At 31.8% G+C, this 21,569-nt stretch overlaps 1 protein-coding gene across 1 annotated transcript; it reads left to right on the top strand.

Moving 5' to 3' along the window:
• The first annotated feature begins 2,275 nt into the window (after window positions 1-2,275).
• Window positions 2,276-3,550, top strand: LOC148547098 (uncharacterized). The gene has a single exon (XM_088495296.1). It carries the CDS (start codon window positions 2,276-2,278, stop codon window positions 3,548-3,550), a length of 1,275 nt encoding a protein of 424 aa, XP_088351422.1.
• The last annotated feature ends 18,019 nt before the right edge of the window (window positions 3,551-21,569 follow it).

The raw sequence follows: 21,569 nt of genomic DNA, 5'->3' as shown, positions 1-21,569 counted from the left end.
GATTTTTACTGAAATTGGATTCAAAGACATATAATTCCTCTTTCATTTTGCCAAAATCAACTGTTCTCAAATTGTTGGCCTGTAGAGTGCAAAATTTTTTTGAAATGGAGATAATATTAAAATTGAAATGAGATAGATAAAGAACATCATAAAGAAGTAAAGGGTGAAAATTGAACAAGTAACAGTAATTTGGGAGATATTTGGTAAATAAATAATAAAAAAAAATTGTGTGTAAAAAACGAATTAAGACAAATTTGATTTAATGTGATTTGTGACACCATAATTAATTATCTAATACTTTGTAAAGATAAAGAAGATTGTGTTATGTATTTCTTGATTTTTTTTTTAACTAAAGATAGAGAGACTCGAACCTGTAACTTCTTAAGTGAGTATGGAGAGACTATGTCATTTGAGTTATAACTCATTAACTATATATTTTTTAATTGAAAAAATTATAAAAGTCTAAATATATAAGCTGAAATTTATAGATTGGTGTAAAATTTTTTTATTGTTATTATAGGTAAATTAAAAGAGTAGTTTAATAATAACAATATTATTTCAAAAAAAAAATGTTAACAATTACTACGTAATTCAAAAAAATGGTTATATATAGGTTTGGTATTTTAGTTTGGCATCTCTCTCATATATTTTTATATTTTAATATAATATTTATCAAGATTTTTTTATTATTACCCCTATATGATGTTAAACTCAATAAATATAGTTTGTTATAACCGAGACTAGGGTTTAGGTATGAGTGACGGAGTGAGCGGGGGATTCACGAAGAGGGTGACATAACCAGTAATGCCGGCGGTAGAACTAAGGGAGAGAGCGTCGGGGGGTTTGTATCTGGTGAGAAGGAGGAGGGTACTAGGGTTTCTAAGGAAGAACATGGCTTTCAAAAGGTTTCCTTCCGCGACATGGTGACTGGACAGAAGTCTCCGTCTCCTATGCTTTGGAATGAGGCTTTAGATGGAGAGAGGCTAGCCAAGGTGATCAAAGAGAACCACGGGGATTCGCATCCTCCTCGGGTCATCTTCTCAAAAGAAGGGCTAGCGGCGTTATCTGTACCATATAAGGAAGCGATCGTCGTCAAAGTCTTGGGCAAGCATATAAGTTACACGGCAATGGTGCATAAGCTGGGTATGGTGTGGAGATTGAAGGGTGGGTTTCAAGTTCTGGATGTAGGAAATGGTTATTTTCTGGTGAAGTTTGATGCTTTCGAAGATCGGGAGAGGGTATTACTTGGTGGTCCTTGGATGATATCTGGGTTCTATCTTGCTGTAAAACCATGGTCACCTGAGTTCTATTCAGAGGAGGAGGTTTTTGGATCCACCATGGTATGGGTACGCTTTTACGGCTTAGGGATTCGTTACTACCATGAGAAGGCTATGTTGAGGATCGTCGCTGCGGTGGGAAAGCCAGTGAAAGTCGATGTAGCAACTAAGATGGCAGCAAGAGGGAAGTATGCGAGGGCTTGTGTGGAGATTGATTTAGGCGTTCCCATTACTCGTAGTGTTGAGATGGATGGGAGGGTTTTGGATGTTGAATATGAAAGCCTTGAGTTGGTCTGCAATACGTGTGGTTGTTATGGGCATGTTGGTGTGGACTGTAAATTGATTAGTTCAATTTCAGCGAACATTGATAAAACAGGGGTGAATGAAGACAAGGAACAAGATCATGAGAAGATAGATCAGGTGCCATTTTCTTCTAATATTGAGAAGCCTTTTGTTTTTGGTAGTACTACAATTGGGATAGAGAAGAATAAGGATAAGGAAGTGCATGTAATGGAAGGGACACATGCAGGGGATACAACGTGGACCAAAGTGGAAAGAAAGGCAAAGGGCAAGAAGGTCTTTTTGGGTAGGCATGACCAGGATAAGTCCAAAAAAGTTTATGTGGATAAATCTTCTAATTATGTTGCTAAAGGAAAACCTGCTATGAAAGGCATCAATGTGGTTGAATCAGCTTTACACATAAGTAAGGACAATCAAGTGCTAAAACAAGCGAGGAACTTTAAATTAGCTTCGTTAGGTTTTACCTCTGCTCAAGGTGTGACGGGTGGCAAGCAAGGACCTGGTTCAGAACGGGCAGGGGCTTATTCGCAAGGCGCGGGGACTTCTAAAACGCCATTCAAAAGTAATTTAAAGAGATTAAGGCCTAATTCTCTTCAGAATTCTCCGATTGAGAATGGGCACAGTGTGGTTACAGTGGAGACCCCGCTCACTACCCTCAAATAATCTGAGGTGTGGGTCTCACTCCAAGTAATATTAATATGGATTGTGCAAACATTATAGCTTGGAATGTGAGAGGAGCTGGAAATAAGCTGGCTCGGGTGCATCTGAAACAATTGGTAAAGAATTTTCATCCGTACGTTTTTATCATTTTAGAGACTCATTGTGCTTTCCAAAAGATGGCTGTCTTTTGGAACAGATTAGGTTATATTCCTATTCATATTGAAGAAGCTCAGGGGCATAGTGGAGGTATTTGGGTGCTCTCTGCATGGCCCGGAGTATCTTGCAATGTCGTGGCAGCGAGTTCGCAAGTGGTGTGTGTTGAGTTTTCGAATGGCGGTTTTTCTTGGGTCTGTGCAGCAATTTATGTAAGTCCCGTTCCTAGCAAAAGGGAAGAAGCTTGGAGGGTTTTGACAGATTTTTCTAGAAATTATTCAGGTCCTTTATTAGCTATTGGGGATTTTAATGAGATCCTTCTTTCATCTGAGGTTAAAGGTGGGAACTTTGTCTCTCGAAGGGTAGAGCGGTTTGGAGCTCTTCTAGATGAGTGTGGTTTGATTGATTTGGGAGCCCATGGATCTTTGTACACTTGGTTCAGACATATGCAGGGTAATCGGTTCATCTCGAAGAGGCTGGATAGGGCTGTGGCTACTGATGCTTGGTGTTTTCGTTTTCCGGAAAGCTATGTGGAGAATTTGGCGAGGATGCATTCTGACCACTGTCCCATTATGATACGATGTCAAGGTAATGATAGAAGAGTCGGGGTAAAACCTTTCCGTTTTCAAGTAGCTTGGTCTTATCACCTAAGTTTTTTGTCGGTGGTCAGGGGTGCTTGGGACAAGGGTAGACCCAATCCTATTCGTTGCCTTTCTCAGGTCAGAGATGATGCTTTGGCCTTTAACCGAGACGTCTTTGGGAATATTTTTAAAAGAAAGAGGGAATTGGAGAGGCGTGTGACCAGTATCCAACAGCGAATGGAGAGAGTTGATGCTTTATCCCTCATACAGAAAGAAAGGGAGTTACAGGCTGAATATAGTAATCTGCTTATGCAAGAGAAGTTGTTTTGGTATCAAAAATCCCGAGAGCACTGGGTCAGATTTGGAGATAGAAATACTAAGTTCTTTCATATGCAAACCATTATGCGGAGGAAGCGTAACAAGGTTCAGGGGTTGTTTTTGGAGGATGGAAGATGGAGTACTGATCCGCAAGAACTCGAAGAATGTGCAATTGGATTTTATAGAGATCTTTTTTGTAATGTGGAACAGGTAGAACTTGATGTGATTGGGGGATCAGGAATTACCTTCTTTATCTCGTGAGGCTATTGAAAGTCTCACAAGAAATGTTTCTAAAGAAGAGGTTAGGAAGGTGGTTATGGGCATGAACTCTTTTAAGGCCCCAGGTGCCGATGGTTTTCAGGCTTTTTTCTTCAAGGAATATTGGGAAGTGGTTGGTACAGAGGTATGGGAACTTGTTAAGAAGGCTTTCGCTGGGTTTGATCTGGATAGTGCTCTGTTTGACACTTTGGTGGTGCTGATTCCTAAAGTTGATAACCCGTCTCGCATGAAAGAGTTTCGTCCTATCAGCCTCTGTAATGTCATCTACAAGATTATAACTAAGGTGGTTGTGGAGAGGTTACGACCTTTTCTACAAGATATCATTGGTCCTCTGCAGGGAGGGTTTATTCCTGGAAGGGGTGCCCAAGACAATATTATTGTAGCCCAGGAAGTTCTCCATTTTATGAAGAAAACCAAATCAAAGAAAGGTATTCTTGCTTTTAAAATTGACCTAGAAAAGGCTTATGACAGGGTGAGCTGGGAGTTTTTGGAGCAATCTCTCCTAATGTTTGGCTTTTCAGGTACTATTGTTTCTCTTATTATGAAATGTGTAAAGTCTTCCTCCCTTTCTCTAATGTAGAATGGTAACCGGTTGGATGGTTTTCAGCCAAAGAGGGGTTTGAGGCAAGGAGACCCGATGTCTCCTTATTTATTTGTTATTTGTATGGAGAGGTTGAGTTGCCTCATTGCTAGGCAAGTGGAGGTTGGTAGATGGAAACCAGTGACTGTGTCTAGGGGAGGTCCTGTAATCTCCCATCTCCTTTTTGCAGACGACCTTATCCTTTTTTGCAAAGCGAAGAAATCTCAAGTGCTTCATGTTTTGGACACTATGGCCACCTTTTGCAGAGCATCTGGTATGAAGGTGAATTTTGACAAATCTCGTGCTATCTGTTCTATGAATGTTTCTAGACAACGTAAGGATCTCTTCACTGGTATTTCTTCTATCCGATTTGCTAATTCTCTGGGAAAATACCTTGGTGTCCCCCTCAAGCATGGCAGAGTTACTAAAGCTGATTTTAATGATGTGGTTGATAAGCTTACTAATAGGCTAGCATCTTGGAAAGGTCGCTTCCTTAATAAAGCTGGTCGGATTTGCCTTGCTAAATCAGTTTTATCTTCTATACCTATTTATAGGATGCAAGTAAGCCTTTTTCCATCAGGTGTGTGCTCTAACATTGATAAGTTTACTAGAAGTTTTATTTGGTGTAGTAGTCATAATCACCGTGGTCTTCATTTAGCATCTTGGAGAGTTTTGACGACTCCGAAAAAGTTTGGAGGTCTTGCTTTGCGGGAGTCGCGGTTGGTCAATTTTTCTTTATTAGGAAAGCTAGTTTGGCAAATTTTGATGAATCAAGAGAAACTGTGGGTCAAGATTATGCTTCAAAAATACCTCCAGAATAGAAACATATTTGCAGTTAAAGCAATGGGTTCTTCATCGTATATATGGAAGTCTATTGTGCACACAGCTTCCGTATTAAAGGAAGGGTTTGTTTGGAAAGTGGGAGCTCTTTCTAAGAATTTCTGGTTTGACTCTTGGTTGCACTCTGGGCCAGTAGGAGCGAGGGTTGAATTTCTTGATATTTGTGAGGCTGCTTTGACCATTGAAGATGTTTACCGTGATGGAGTTTGGCATTTGGAGAGGATTTACTCTTTTATTCCTATGGACTTAAGGGAAGACATTCTTAGTTTAGTACATATTTCGGTTTCTGGTCGTGATTTGGATTGGAGTTGGGAGCACACTCTTTACTCTGCTAAACAAGGATATTTATGGTTAATTCAGAATAAGTTGAATTGGGATAGGAATATCAATTGGCTTTGGCTTTGGAAGGCGCGGGTCCCTGAAAAGTTGAGGCTCCTAGTGTGGCTTTGCCTTCATGATGCTGTACCAACTCAATATCTGCGTTTTCGGCGACATCTCTCCTCCTCATCCTTATGTACACGTTGCAATCAACTTCCGGAGACAATTCTTCATTGTTTTCGGGATTGTGAAGTGGTGCGATCAGTTTGGGTTTTTCTAGGTTTTTCTGATGTGTGTTTCTTTGGCTCTCACGAGGTGCATGATTGGTTCAAGCATGGCCTCCTCAATGAAGGTTGTTCCAAATTTGCAGCTATAATATGGTCAATTTGGCAAGACAGAAATATGGGTAATTTTCAGGGAATTTTTGGATCTGCTGGGTCAATTGCATACAAGGCTCGCAGGTGCATGGTGGATTTTGAATATACAACTCAGAATCGAGTATGTTGCATCCAGGGATTAAAATTTCTGTCTTGGTCTCCGCCAAAACCTGGTGCTTGGAAGTTAAATTGTGATGGGAGTGTGAACTTAGGAGATGATTGTGCTTGTTTTGGATGGGTAATTCGCGATAGCTCCAGTCAATGGGTAATGGGATGCTTAGGAAATTCCTTTGGATCTAGTGTCATCAAGATGGAGTTGTGGAGTATATGGAAAGGTTTGGCTTGGGCTTGGGAGGCGGGTCTTAAGCTTGTTGTCTGTGAGACAGATTGCGCATCAGCTTTTGAGCTAGTGACTAGTTGGCAAGTTCCACTCTGGCATCTTGAAAAAGAAGTGATACAACTGATCTTTGACTTGAAGTTAAGAAGGGATTGGGATATTCGTTTTGAGCTTATCCCGAGAGAAGCTAATATCGTGGCAGATCGGTTGGCAAAGATGGGATCTGGAGGTAGCGGAGCTGATGAGGTTCACCTTTGGCACCAGCCGCCAAAGGTGGTTTGTCCTCTCTTGCTGTTAAGAACCTGATTTCTTTTCTTTTTCTTTTCTGCTCTTTTGTTTTTTCTCTTGGTTGTTCACAAAAAAAAAACTCAATAAATATTGTAATGTCTACATTATAACTTAATTATTAAATAAGATATTTTAATAAAAAAATTGAAATTACTTTTTATTTTTAAATTTTTAATTAATACAAAAATAACTAAAGTAAAATAAATATGCATATTGGGATATTTACATGTGTGCGTGTGTAAGAGGAACACATCAATGGTGAGACACACATCTAAAACATAAATTGATATCTTATATTTTATAGGTTAATAGTCAAATTTATCATTGAAAGATCATTCATTCTTTAAATTAGTTTTTAAATAATTTTTTAGTCATATTAGTCTTTGAAAGATAAAACGTAAATCAAATTGATTATTTTGTTAGTTAGATTATGACGTGTCATGTTAAGTGACACGTGTCATTAGATGATTGGTCAGTGACACCTAACACGTCATGTGTCATTTGACATGTAAAAGTTATTTATAATCAAAATATTTCTTAAAAGTTCAGATGTAAGTCATTTTCATCTTTAAAATTTTAAAAAATAATCAAATTAATCCTTATATATAAATTTTTTAATTTTTTCTTCATAATATTAAATTTAAAATATTTTTTAATAGTACTAATTTTAATATTATTTTTAGACCTTAATAAATAAAATTTTCTTTATATAAAATAATAAAATAATTAAATTATTATAAAGTTATTTTGTCATTTGTATTTTAAAATTTTACTTTTTTAAATTATAATTTTTTTATAGTGAAATGTTTTTATTTAAACGAATTTATCAATTATTGTTGATTATATATTTAAAAATTTAATATTTTAAATCTCACTAAATAATATAGTTGTTATTTTAAAATTTAAATATTTTAAATTTTGAAAATTATAATTTTTATTATTATTTAATTTATATGGTAGAATTCAATAATTAAAAAACCGATTTGTCGAATCACTTATTGAATTTTAATATAAAATATTTATATGATAGAACTCAAATTATTGTTGAATCTTAATAACTAGTATATAACTAGTATATACTAAAAGTTTTAATATTTTGGATTTCACTAAATAAATATAGTAGTTATTTTAAATATTTTAATCTTTTATTCAACAAGTGATCCCATAAATCGATTTTTAAATTATTGAGTTCTATCATATAAATTAAATAATAATATAAATTATAATTTTAAAAAATTTAAAAGATTTAAATTTTAAAATAACTATTATATTATTTAGTGAGATTTAAAATATTAAATTTTTAAATATATAATCAACAATAATTTGATAAACTCGTTTAAATAACAAAATTTCACTATAAAAAAAACTTACAATTTAAAAATATAAAATTTTAAAATACAAATGACAAAATAATTTTATAAATTATTATTTTATGTAAAGAGAATTTTATTTATTAAGGTCTAAAAATATATTAAAATTTGTACTATAAAAAAATTTTTAAATTTAATATTATAAAAAAATATAAAAAGTTATATAAGGACTAATTTGATTAATTTTTAAAATTTTAGGGATGAAAATGATTTACGTTTGGACTTTCAGAGACTATTTTCATTATAAATAACTTTTTTATATGTCAAGTGACACGTGGCGTGCTAGGTGTCATTGACCTGACACGTCAACTAATCATCTGGTGACACGTGGCACTTAACGTGACACGTCATCATCTAACTAGCGGAAGGACCAATTTAACTTACGTTTTATCTTTCAAGGACTAATATGACTAAAAAAACATTTGAGAACTAATTTGAATAATGGGTGATCTTTCAATGACAAATTTGACTATTAATCCCTTATATTTTTTACTTTTTTAGGATAAAAGCTAGTATATTTTAGATAAAATAAAGAGTGCAGCACTTCTTAAAAATTAATCTGTTATCAAAGATTATCAGGTAAATTAAATTTATTTATTTATTTATTATTATTATTATTATTATTATTAGCTAAACGAACAAGTTGGCACAGACAAAAAAAAAAAACTAAATTCCTCTATTACTCTATTATTGTCTATCTGATGTCTTCAAACATTTTTATTGTTGGCTGGCAACACTCCTACGATTGTTCTGGCGGTAACAGATTTGGAGGCTCTTAAACTCACTCCCTTCTACTTTTACCATGAATGACCTTTCAAGCCCGAGAAATCGCTGCCATCGAAAAGGGAAACGCCTCTCCGTCGCCACTGCTGGCCGACTAACTCCAAGTGCAAAATCGATCCTAGAGAAGAACCCTGTCTCCATAAAGACGTCATAGTCACACTAATTCTTAGATGACGACGTCCATGGCCAATATACTTCATTAGACCTCGCCGGCGACAAAGAGACACCCCATTCGTTAGGTACCTTTCGCCATTCTCTCCCAAATTGAAACGATTGCTAAGAAATCTAATTTGATGTTTCAGAGTCTCTCCTTAACTCCACTATAATTTTTTATGGAGGGCTCATGCTCTAAATTCTCTCTAATTTTATGCATTATTTATTTTAACTTTAAAGCCCAACTGCTTTTTTTTTGTACAAACATATTACTTTTAATATTTATATATTTTTTGTTTTGAACTTTAGTCTAATATCTAAAATTTAAAAAAAAAATCTAAAATTTATAAAAAAAAATGGTTAACCTGATTAACAAGTTACCTTTTTTAATCCAACCATTTAAATAAAATATAATAAATAAAGAATTTAAATTTAATGAATTAATAAAGTGTGCAATATTTCATACTTAACAAAGAACGTTTAAGGTTGAGTCATTTTTCAGACCTAGAAATAAATAATAAAAAAATAATTCATTTTGGAAAGTTGTGGTCCAATTGTTTGAATGAGTTCATGGCTTCAATTTAAGTCTTTGCTCTGTTTAAATTTTCTCAGAGCTTTTTCCACTTATCACGGTCTTCAAATCCATAGTACATACCACGGCATTGCCTATGCATATTGCATACATGGAACCATCATACCCACCAATGCCACACCCTAACAATGTTTAACATCATTTTGACCTTGATTATTACATAGCAAACTTAGGTCGAAATTCTGGCATCCTATGTTTTTCAAAAAGAGAGTGGAATTTGAATTCCAATGCCATTGTGGTTGATTCTTTGCTATTTGCAAAGTAGCTTTCTTTCCTTTTTTTTTTTTTCCTTTTTTTTTTGGGGTCAACATTCAACAAGTTTTGTTACACGGTTTCATAAATTTTCCAATCGATAGTGATTACCCAAGAAATGGATTAGTATAAAGAGGGATATTGCTGTCTTGCTGAGCTGCTTTAATTTGGACCATTCAGTCAACACCAAGAACAATATCTGTCCTATGATAATAAACAGGAATATTTTTAAAATAAAAATAAAAATGAAAATAAATTTAAGAATGATTAAGAATATGGTACACTCGTCAAGTAAAATACTCAAATTTCTAACCAACAAACCAGCTCTAATAGTTTAGTTAGCCATCAGTTTAATATAAGTTAATATTCTTGGAATTGTGTGACAGTTTTGTAGAACAAGACAAGAAACTTACTCATCTTAGGTTCACAAAGGGATAAAGTTCAAGAATTGAAGACAAAGGATAAAGACAAGTATATGTGTGTGTTGTATGGATGTCATCATAATCTTTGTAGAGATATATGCAACCATAAAAGTCTACAAAATCAAAATGTTTCTGGTATGTTCCTTCCAAGCATCTGGACCCCATTCTAAGATACAGCCAAGGCTTCAGTTCAATCTTCACTTGAACTATATTTGCAGTTCCAGGATTCTAGTATGCACAAAGTCAAAGAGAAAACATGGGCAAGATAATGACAACATCAAGGAACAATGGCACCCAAGTCAAAAACATATCGCTACACCAAATGAAGGGTAAAAAACAATAACTTCTTAAAATCATTCCATAGTCAAATTTCTTCAAAGTTATATCCAAAACTGAAGGAACATCCAAAGAGGAACAAGCAGCCTTATTAGATATAGGGCTGTCAAACAGCCCATTTAAGCCCGGCCCTTTTAAGCCTGTGAATTAAATGATCTGACTTATTTTAATTTGTTTTATTTGGGGACTATAAAATTCTCAGTACCGTTTTATGGTCAGTCTGATGGGTTAAACGGATTAACCTTTTTATTTTTTTATTTTATTTTTTAAAAATATTTTGACAAAAAATATCATTTTTAGGTTAAAAATCTTAAACAAATAGTTTTTTTTTAGTTGATGGATCGGATCTTCAAGTTGGATCGATAGAAAAATTGGCTAAAAGGGCTACTTTTAAAAAAAATTGTAAAGAAAAAATAAATGGCCGCTTGTTTAGCCTGCAGGCTAGTCCGTTTAACCAAAAACTTAAACGGATTTAATTTTAGGGACAAAGACAATCTGTTTAAACGAATAAATAGGTCAGATGAATTTAGCCCATTTTAACCGTCCTAATTAGAAATGGAATATAGCATATGGGCAACTGAACTACAACTTCATCTTCATCCGGCTATCGGTATTTGATATTCACCTTAATCAACAACTAAGGTTCCAAAACCATCATTAACTATCTAAGGAAAATGAAAAACCAAAAGTAACTCTTAAAGAAGAAGTAAAGAACTACTCTTCTTATATATAACATCAAGCATTCCATACTACGTGATGTGGGACTTTGGATATCCCATAACAACACACTGCCGGGATATATGTGTACGGTGTACCTCACTACCTCGTGTGTAACTCCGGATGTCCTCGGCTTCTCCTCCAACGCCATGGCAGCCTGAGGTCATAGCACAATGTCAAATAACATGTCATTTGATTAAATTTAAGAATTTTACGTCAAAACAACACCAATTGGCTCTCTCCCTTTCCTTTCCCCATTCATGATGATGAAGCTCTAGCAGCAGCTTAATAACCAAAATGCACATTCATGAAATGTGGCTAGTCTACACATACTATAGAAAAAATTGTCAGTTTCAGAGGCATTTTGAAATGAAATGCACAAGCAGCATGTCAATGTTAGCTCTTATCAAAACAATGGGAGGGGATTTTATATTTCACAACTTGCATGCAAAGGTAAAACTGAGGCAAGTGAAAAAGCTGTTGACAGCATTCTATGATTTTGTTTTTCCTAAGATATTCTTAGTTTACAAATTTATATTTCACACTAATTTCCTCCCTGGCAATGTGTACGAACATAATATCATAATATAAAATGCCTGAAAGCCATTTCCCCTTAATTAGCCGAACTAATTGAAGATATCATAATATAAAATTTCTCCCATATTTGCCAACTGGTTGAATAGTTCATATATACACAACACTAACCCTTGATTATTTATTTAAAATGCGTAAATCAAGTTATGGAACTTGGAATGAACAGCAAAATTATCAGCAGTCAATCAAGGGATATCATAAGTAAATTACTATATGAAGCAAATATCGAACAAGTTCCTAAAAATTATAATAGTAGATCCTGATAGAGTGAAATACCTCTAGAGTTTCAATTTTTTAGAACTTGCTTAATAGTTTATTTTTTAACTTGTAAGTCTATTGCAAATTCTTTTAACAACTTACCTATTTTATTTTTCTCGTTTTTGGAAATGAAAACAAAGCACTCTAAATGTAACTTGAGTAGATGGACTTTAGAAGCTAAAGTTTGATTAGTTATTGAGAGCATTAGAAATTCCAGCTGGCAAAGTTAGTTAGAAAACAGTTAGTCTGTTAAGTTAGTTGATGCATGTTGTATATAAGCAGCACGTGAAAGTTGGTGTAAGATTGATTGAGAATTAAGCAATCTATGTTCCAATGCTAAACTCATCTGATCTTCTCTCTATGTTCTCATCTCTACAATCTACATTCTCAGCTTCATCGTAACAATTATTAGGCCATATCTTATTTTAATAATTATTTGGAATCATTTTTAATTGTACATTAACAAAGACAAGTGAAATTGTTTTTGCATTGACTTGATAATTCATAGTACCGCCACTTGAAGCTTGTGTGATAGATAGTCAAACAGTTCTAAGTGGAGAGAAAATAATAAATTTGTAATTCAATCTCTCCTTATTGTACATTTATTCAACTGAGCTGACACGGAACAAGTCAAAGCGTGTGACCAGCCACGCACACCCATTGACCCACAAACATAGTGCTACAGTTGATGTTGGGATTGAGTTGAAGGAAATCAGCTGTGCTCATTTCAAATCTTGAAGCGATGGTGTCGCACGTCTCCCCTGTTTCCACTCCATGAAAGCTGCTGCACACGGGACCTGCAACTGCTAATATTTTTATCGATTATGTTATTTGTAAACTAAAATTAGCCACTATCATTATAAAATATATGTTAAAATATAAAATACATTAAAAATAAATCAAATTATAAAGTAAATGGCAGAAATAAGCTAGCTTCCATGAGATTTTACATGATTAAGCCAAACGAAAAAATGAGACATGTATCAACCAAAAGCATGTCTCTATATAATCGAATCAACCACATTCGAACTAAGAAGTTTAGTAATTCGAATCAACCCTGTTCGAATTAGTGAGGATGTTTGCAGTCTTAGTAATTCGAATCATACTGATTCTAACCATGCATGGAGAAGCCCAAATTCAAATTACATAGTGAAAAATTTTCACTCCGCCTCTGTCTCTGCCACCTACTGATTCTAATCATAATTTTTCACTATGTAATTCGAATTTGGGCTTCTCCATGCATGGTTAGAATCAGTATGATTCGAATTACTAAGACTACAAACACTCTCACTAATTCGAACAGGGTTGATTCGAATTACTAAGTTTCTTAGTTCGAATGGGGTTGATTCGAATTATATAAAGACATGCTTTTGGTTGATCTATGTCTTATTTTTTCGTTTGGTTTAATCATGTAAAATCTCATGCAAGCTAGCTTATTTATGCCATTTGCCCTAAATTATATATGTATTTATACATAAATATATTGATAACTAATTTTAATGGCTGATTTTGGTATAGCATTTTCGTATTTTTATATATGTCTAGCCTAAATTACTTGATTTTATATTTAGGCAAGTTTGATTGAGTTTTTTTTTTAATTTGAATTTTTTTTAAGAGATTTTAAAAAAAAAATTATATTTAAATATCTTATAAAAAAATTTTTTATTTATTATGTAAAAATATTTTTTTTAAATAAAATAAATTTATATTATTTTCTCCTTAGCATTACTGATCTTATTTTATCTCTTAAACTTAATTTATTAACAATGTTTAAAATTATATTAAGAATTTAATTTTGATACATAATCATTCAATTATATTTATTTATTTGATGACTATTCTCACATAATCAGTATAAAAGATAATTACTGTTACTCATATAATATTAAATATTTAAATTGAAGTATAAAATTATTTTAGTGTATTAAAATTAAATTTTTATAATAAAAAAAATTAATTCCACTTGTTTATAATAAAATTAAATTTTTATCTATATTTAACAAGCTGCAATTAACACTCTTAAATTTATTGTTTTGTCATTGTCAATCCGCAACAACTAACAAAAAGTCGGAGATTATTACCAGTGGGTGCTGCTCGACTTTCAGCAGTGAAAACTGTAACGACAAGAAGTGAGAAAATCAGAGCAATGCTGATGCTTGTAGATTTAGCCATTCTTCTTCTCTTCAATTATTATATATCCCTTAATTATTTTGAGTTGTGGTTTTAGATGGTGCGTGAGTCTCACAATATATATAGGAGAAGTAGAGAAAGATGGAACAATGATTACCATTTTTTAGGTATATGTATGTTTGGATTTTATTCTAAAAGCCGGCTTCGGTCGATGATCTTCTTAATCTTCGAGGAAGCATATATTTTAGGACATTGGTAATCTTAGTGCATTACTGCATACAAGGTTTTTATTATATTGCTGGCCGATCGATATATACCAGAGATTATTTTATCTTATTTAACCATATTTTGTATATCTATAACAATATATAATGGCAACATAGATTTGGCTTTCAAATTTTTTTTTTAGTATTATCTTTTTTATTAATTTCTCCAGTACTTCACCACTTTGACATAATTTTCACCCATTATCTTTCACTTCTTATTATTTTCTCTCTCCTCGTCTCATCTCTTATTAGTATTATTGAATACAGATAAAAAATTTTTATTTTATTTATTTTTAATCTAATTTATCTTTTTTTAAGATATCACAAACAGAAATGGATACATGCTTAGAATTATTGAAATTTTTTTTGGTGACCGAAATAAACTAAACAAAGAAAAACAAAACAAATGATTTGCTTAAATAGAGGGACAACCCTTTTAAGACTACTCTTAAACTCCTTCCAATGTAAAGGAAGCTCTACATGAGAAAGTTGTAACTTCATCGTCATCTTTATCATAGTATCTTGTTTGCATCTCTCATAATCAAACGAAAGTTAACACGCCAATTCCAATGCATGATATCTCTTATTTTAAGCACTAATGGATCAATAAACCCAAAACTATCTTGGTGATTAGTAACAAGCTTAAATGCTTCCACACAATCCATCTCACAAATAACATCTCGTTGACCCACATCCCAAACTAAGAGATATCCTCTCCAAATAGCCAACAATTTCCCTTGAAGAATATTATTACTCTCAATCGTTCCCAAACACCTCATTTGCTAACTCCCATTACAATCTCTAATAACACAAGCAAAATTAACACTATCACCCGAATCAAGATAACTAGCATCACAATTAATCTTGAAATTATCAATGGATGGGGGATTCCAAAAACCATTTAGAGTAGAGAGAAAGGACATACGTGGTAATTTAAAAATATTCCTAAACTCATTTTCTGAAGTTAATGCCAGACAAATCACTTTTTTCGGAGGCTAAGTTTCATGAGGATTAAAGATGTCATTATTCCTTACTCGCCATATCCACCAAAGTCCCTAAAAGAACTTAAACGGATGCTCTCTGCTATGATATAAGAACCAGTTCTTCAAATCCAAAAAATGACAAGAAATATCCAACATATGCCATACAAGCTGAGCTTCTGGGCAATCCCGAATACAATAAAAAACTGATTCCTGGTTAGAAAGACATCTTGCACACTTATTCGATGACGACATCCCTCTTCTAAAGCGAAAACTTGCAGTAGGAAGAGCCTCCTTAAGACACAACCAAGCCAAAAACTTGTGCTTTTCCGGAACAAGCTGACGCCAAAGCCAATTCTCCCACTCCTCCCAACCAAAAAGCTTCTTACACAACCACAAGTAACCATTCCGTGAGTCATAGACTTTGGCAGTAGACCCAAACCAATACTAACCCACTTCCGGACCTGCTTGCACATCTGGATTGTAAGAGAGAATATTACTTTTTAGATTTTGAGATAAAGGAGAATAAAGAGTATCCAAATGCCACCTACCAACCGACCAAATATCCTGTATCCAGAGATTCGAATCAGAAATGTGAACATAATCCAATTAATATTTTACTTAAGGTACTCTATTTAAATTAATTATTACTAGCGGTTCAACAGGCACTATCAGTCACTTTTCTATTTTTTTAAGAAATTAATTTATTTTTTTATTAATATATTATTCACTTTTTAAATTTATTAAATAAATATTTTTTTATTATTTTAATATTGATGTGATCTTATTTATATTATTTTTTTTATAATAAAATTACTATAAAAAACTTTTAAAATATTAAATTATAAAAGCACACAATAAAGAGATAAAAAAAATATAGTTCAAAAAATAATGATAATAGTATTATCTTGATTTAAAAAGAGTATATATAAACTAAAATACATGTTAGTTATTTACAAAAGATAATTTTGCTTAAATGTCATGGATATTCATAGTTGCCTTTATTTTTTTTTAAGCGGTATGCCAAAATATGGATTTGGATTCGAAGAGGCCTTCATTTCTCTATAAATAGTGAAAAAACAAAAGATATGAGAATACTTATTTTTTTTATTTTTAAATATCAAACTATAAGAATAATTAATAAATAAAATAGGAGAATATAAAAATGGTGTGCCTAAAAAAATTTTTTGTATTCATCATACATCTCCTTATCAATAACTTCTTGAGTTATATCTTATTTTGCATTTAATTTTCTGAAAAGACAAAAAAATTGACATTAATCTTTGTTTATGTATGACAAAATGTAAATTAAATGACATTACATCTAATTTATTAGGAATTTATATTTAATACTTAACTGCAATGATATTGTTTGTCACCAAAATGAGCTAGTTGCGCTATTCTTTATTTCAGATTTTCAATAACAGTTATAGAAAAATTATGTGTAACATCTTCTTCAATTTTTTACTCTATTAATTTACCTTTTAATTTATTTCTTTTTTTTTTTTCAATTTTTTACTTCTATTTCTAATTTAGAATGAACTTCTTTGTATGGAACAATTATTATTAGAATAAAAAAATAATTATTATGAGCTTATGACAGAAATAAAAAAAATAGTAAATAAAAAATAGTAGAAAAATAATTATTAGGATAGAAATCAAAGTTGTGAATCATAATAATTATTCCATTGACAACTTTGATTTTTATCATAATAATTATTTTTTTTATTATTTTTTATTTACTATTTTTTTTATTTCTGTTATAAGCTCATAATAAATTAATAGAGTAAAGAATTGAAGAAGAGGTTACACATAATTTTTTTATAACTGTTATTGAAAATTTAAAATACAGAATAGCACAACTAACTCATTTTGGTGACAAACAATATCATTGCAGGTAACTGTTATTAAATATAAATTCCTAATAAATCAGATGTAATGTCGTTTAATTTATATTTTGTCATACATAAACAAAGATTAATGTCATTTTTTTTTCTTTTCAGAAAATTCAGTGTAAAATAAGATATTTCAATTCTACCTGTTTTAATTGAATTCATCCCTATAATAAAGAATCAATTTAATTGAATAATCTTGAATCGTTTGTATAATTTTTATGATCAATAAATGTGACCGTTTTTCAAGATTCAAGAAGTTATTGATAAGGAGATGCATGATGAATACAAATAATTTTTTCAGGTACACCATTTTTATATTCTCCTATTTTGTTTATTAATTATTCTTATAGTTTGATATTTACAAATAAAAAAATAAGTATTTTCATATCTTTTATTTTTTTCACTATTTATGGAGAAATGAAGGTCTCTTCGGATCCAAATCTATATTTTTGCATACCACTTAAAAAAAATGAAGCCAACTATAAATATCTATGACATTTAAGTAAAATTATCTTTTGTAAATAACTAACATGTATTTTGGTTTATATATACTCTTTTTAAATCAGGATAATACTATTATCATTATTTTTTGAACTTTGTTGTTTTTACCTCTTTATTATGTGCTTTTATAATTTAATATTTTAAAAGTTTTTATAGTAATTTTATTGTAAAAAAATAATATAAATAAGATCACGCACGTCAATATTAAAATAATAAAAAAATATTTATTTAATAAATTTAAAGAATGATATTAACAAATAAATAAATTAATTTTTTAAAAAATAGAAAAATAATTAAAAGTGTCTATTGAGCCGCTAGTATACTATAAATTAATTATTAAATTAGTTATTTATATAAATAAATATATTAAATATAAAATACATATCTATAACAAAAAATTTAAGTAAAATGTATGAAAAATTATTTTTCGTCTCTAATCAAAATAATTATCGTTATATATAAACATAAAACCTAAAGGTAGATTATGTGTTAATGGAAAGAAAAGCAAAACTGGAGTACCATATATATATATATATATATATATATATATATATATATATATATATATATATATATATATATATATATATATATATATATATATATATATATATATATATATGTATGTGTGTGCGTGTGTGTGTGATCACTAAACCTGAACTTCACTCCTTGAAGAAAACCAAAACATAGTTAAAATGATATATATATATAAGATAATAAACACTATTAAAAAAATATTATTCTATGAAACTCCAATATTAAATTAAAATGGCCACTAATAAATTAAAAGAATTATTACACTTCTACCAAAAGAAAGATGATAAAATATATATCATCTATTTATATCGGGTTAATGGTCAAATTGGTTCTTGAAAGATTGTACGATCATCATTTTTGTCTTCAAAATTTTTTTTTAATCAAATTAGTTCTTAAAAGATTTGACATCAATCACGTTTGTCCTTCCGTTTATGGGCTCACAGATTCCGTTAACAACAGTACACGTAGACCGTTAAGTGACACCTAAGTAAGTCCAAAATGACGTTGTATTGCAAGAATCCCTATTATTGAAGTAACTCTCCCATTCCCCTTCTCCCTTTCACTTTCACTTATACTTTTCTCCTTTCACCCAAAACTAACGAAGAGTCACCGAAACAGAGTGAGAAGAAGAAGCTGCTCTGATCAGCCATGAAAGCAATAATCAACGACGCCGTTCGCATTGCAATCGCTCCTCTTCGTCGCGATCTGAAGGCCACCAGTCTTTTGCGGTGGTAGGCGCCGTCTTCGGTGAGAGGTAAGTTCTCTTGCGTGGTGAGTTCCTTCTCTATTTTTTTGTATGAATGTGTGGTATCATATTCGTTGATTTTGAATGTTGGTTGATTTCGGGTTAGGATTTTTGTGCTGGGGGAAGTTGCTGTTAGGGTTTTGCAATAGTTCAAACGACGTTTTGTATGTTGGAAAAATCTAGATGCTCTATTTTGATATGGCTAAATGCAATGTGTGTGGATAGATGAAAATGTTTGTTTTGTTTAGTTCATATAAAAGGTAGAATTTGGTGAAATGGTGTTCATTTTAGATTAAAGTAGTGATTGAAATTTTGTTGCTAAAACATAAATAAATTGTACAAAAAAAATAAAAATAATGAAAAACAGAGTGCACTCTCATGATTCATTATTGTTATTTTTAATTTGTAGATGAAAAATCATCCAATGACATTTATTTTTCATCATGGTGGAAAGTTTAAGAATGACAAAAGTGGATCAAAATTTTGGATGGGGCATTTTTTGAAGAATTTACATGGACAGATTTTGACTGCATGTGGGCAGGATGCTAATAATAACGTTTATGTGATTGCTTATGCAATTGTAGAAATTGAGAACAAAGACAATTGGAGTTGGTTCTTGGAACTTCTCCAAAATGACCTCAGTGACACACAGAATGGTTGGGCATTTATCTCAGACATGCAAAAGGTGAGGACCATTTTGATTTTCGAAAAGATTTTTAGGGAGAAATTACTTAACATGTGTTTAGTTTCTAGTTCATAGTTTGTTTTTCTAGTTTATAATTATTTTCTTAATAAAAGCATATGAGATTTTTTGCATGTATTCAATCTACTGCATTAGGCAAGGAACTAAGTTTGGTGTTCACACACCAACTTGAGTTCAGAAAATCACGAGTATACATGCATGCTAACTATTTCTCAAGTGCTTGGGGAACAAGCAACTTCCAATAACTTTGTAGGAATTCAATCAATCTCTTGGAAGAACTATGCACCATCATCCAAGGAGATAAAGAAGGATGCAAAAGCTATGGATGATGATGACAAGGAAGAAACAAGAAGACACCAAGAGGTTGTATTGTTACTTAACTATTTTTGGTTTGTAGTGCTTTAATTGGAAGTATGATTATCCTGTTTTCATGAATCTTTACATTCTGTTTGTCTTTTCATATTGTCAAATTTGGGCTGCTAGTCTAAGTGCCTGCTTCACTTTTTTTCTGCTTGAATTGTATGATGTTTCCTTGAGCTCAATAAAAGAAATTATGAGAAATTGTTGTGAAAAACAAGAGTGAAATCTAATGTTGCAGAATTAAGTCCTAGTGTTGTGGTGGCATTTGCTAGCTAAGTTGGATCATCAATAAGGTACAAGACTAAGATATCTCTTGAATTATGAGCTTGAAGTGCATTCTATGGGACTTAAATAAATTAATAAGATCCAGAAAAGAGAAAAAGAAAATGAAAAGAAAAGAGCAGCAAATAAAGCTAGGCACCAAGAGTTTGAACCTTAAGGCATGTGTCTGTGGTGATTCTGTGCAAGGATCTGCTTGGATGAGTAAGTTCTTAGGAGTGCTACTACAACAAATAAGGGTTTTCGCAACGGTCAAAAACCGTTGCCATAGATCGAAAAACCGTTCCTAAAACCTTAGGCAACGCTTTGGCAACGGTTTTTGACCTGTGGTATATGCGGCCGTTGCCAATGCTCATAGGCAACGGTTTTTTACCTAAGACAACGGTAACAAAAAAAACCGTTGCCATAGTTATTGGCATAGACAACGATTTTGAAAGAAATCTTTAAAGAACGGTTTAAAATCGTTACTGAATAGGCAACGGTTTAGAACCGTTCTCATTCATGATGTAACGTTTTAAAACCATAACTAAATAGGCAACGGTTTTAAACTGTTGTCATTTTATTATTCACAAAGCCAACAGTTTTAAAGCGTTACTGTCGGTGTCTTTTTTGGCAACGGTTTTAATACCATTACAATTTCGTAGTCATCTTTGACAACGGTTTTAACACCATTACTTTTTGTGACTTTTGACAACGATTTTTTGTATTATATATAATTTTTTATTTACAATAGTTTTCTCATGAATGAAATCAGTTCCAACTTTTTTTTAATTTAATATCAATAAATAACCTTAACTATTTGAATCAAATTACTAAAGAAAACTAATTGAACATTTACCATCAAATTTGATTTATAAAGTATTACATAAGATCCACAATCACATTATATCATCATTACAAAATACCATAATACTAGTTTAAGTCGTAACTACTTCTAATTATCATCATCGTTTTTAAAAATATCATACTACTAGCCTAAGTCATAACAACCTCGAACTATATCATCTAATTTTGCGAAAAATACAATAACAAAAGAGAGTTGAAATAGCTAAGTAACAAGTAGGTTTATCGTCATCATGTCTACACGTTCATGACTTTTACTAGCTAACATTTGCTCTTCAAAATTTGTGACCTTAATTAAGTTCGTTTTCCCCTTCAACATGGTTTTCCTATAAATAAAACAAAAAATAGCAAAAGTGTGAAGTAGGAAGTAATCCAGCACACTACATCAGATTAAGCGTTAAAACATAAATCATCAAAATAGAAGTCTTGAAAGAAAGAAATTTATTTATATCAAGTTATCAACAAAAGGCTTGACATAAAGTGATTCATACTTAAAGTGAGCCTTCTTGTTCATTTTTTCTTCTTCGTTAACTTTTTTGGTCTAG

Source organism: Arachis ipaensis, chromosome B8 (genome assembly GCF_059453495.1).
Source record: "Arachis ipaensis isolate K30076 ecotype BB chromosome B8, ASM5945349v1, whole genome shotgun sequence".
Taxonomy (NCBI): Eukaryota; Viridiplantae; Streptophyta; class Magnoliopsida; order Fabales; family Fabaceae; genus Arachis; species Arachis ipaensis.
The sequence above is the reverse complement of the archived record's forward strand: the minus strand, read 5'-3'. Positions and strand labels throughout refer to the sequence as shown.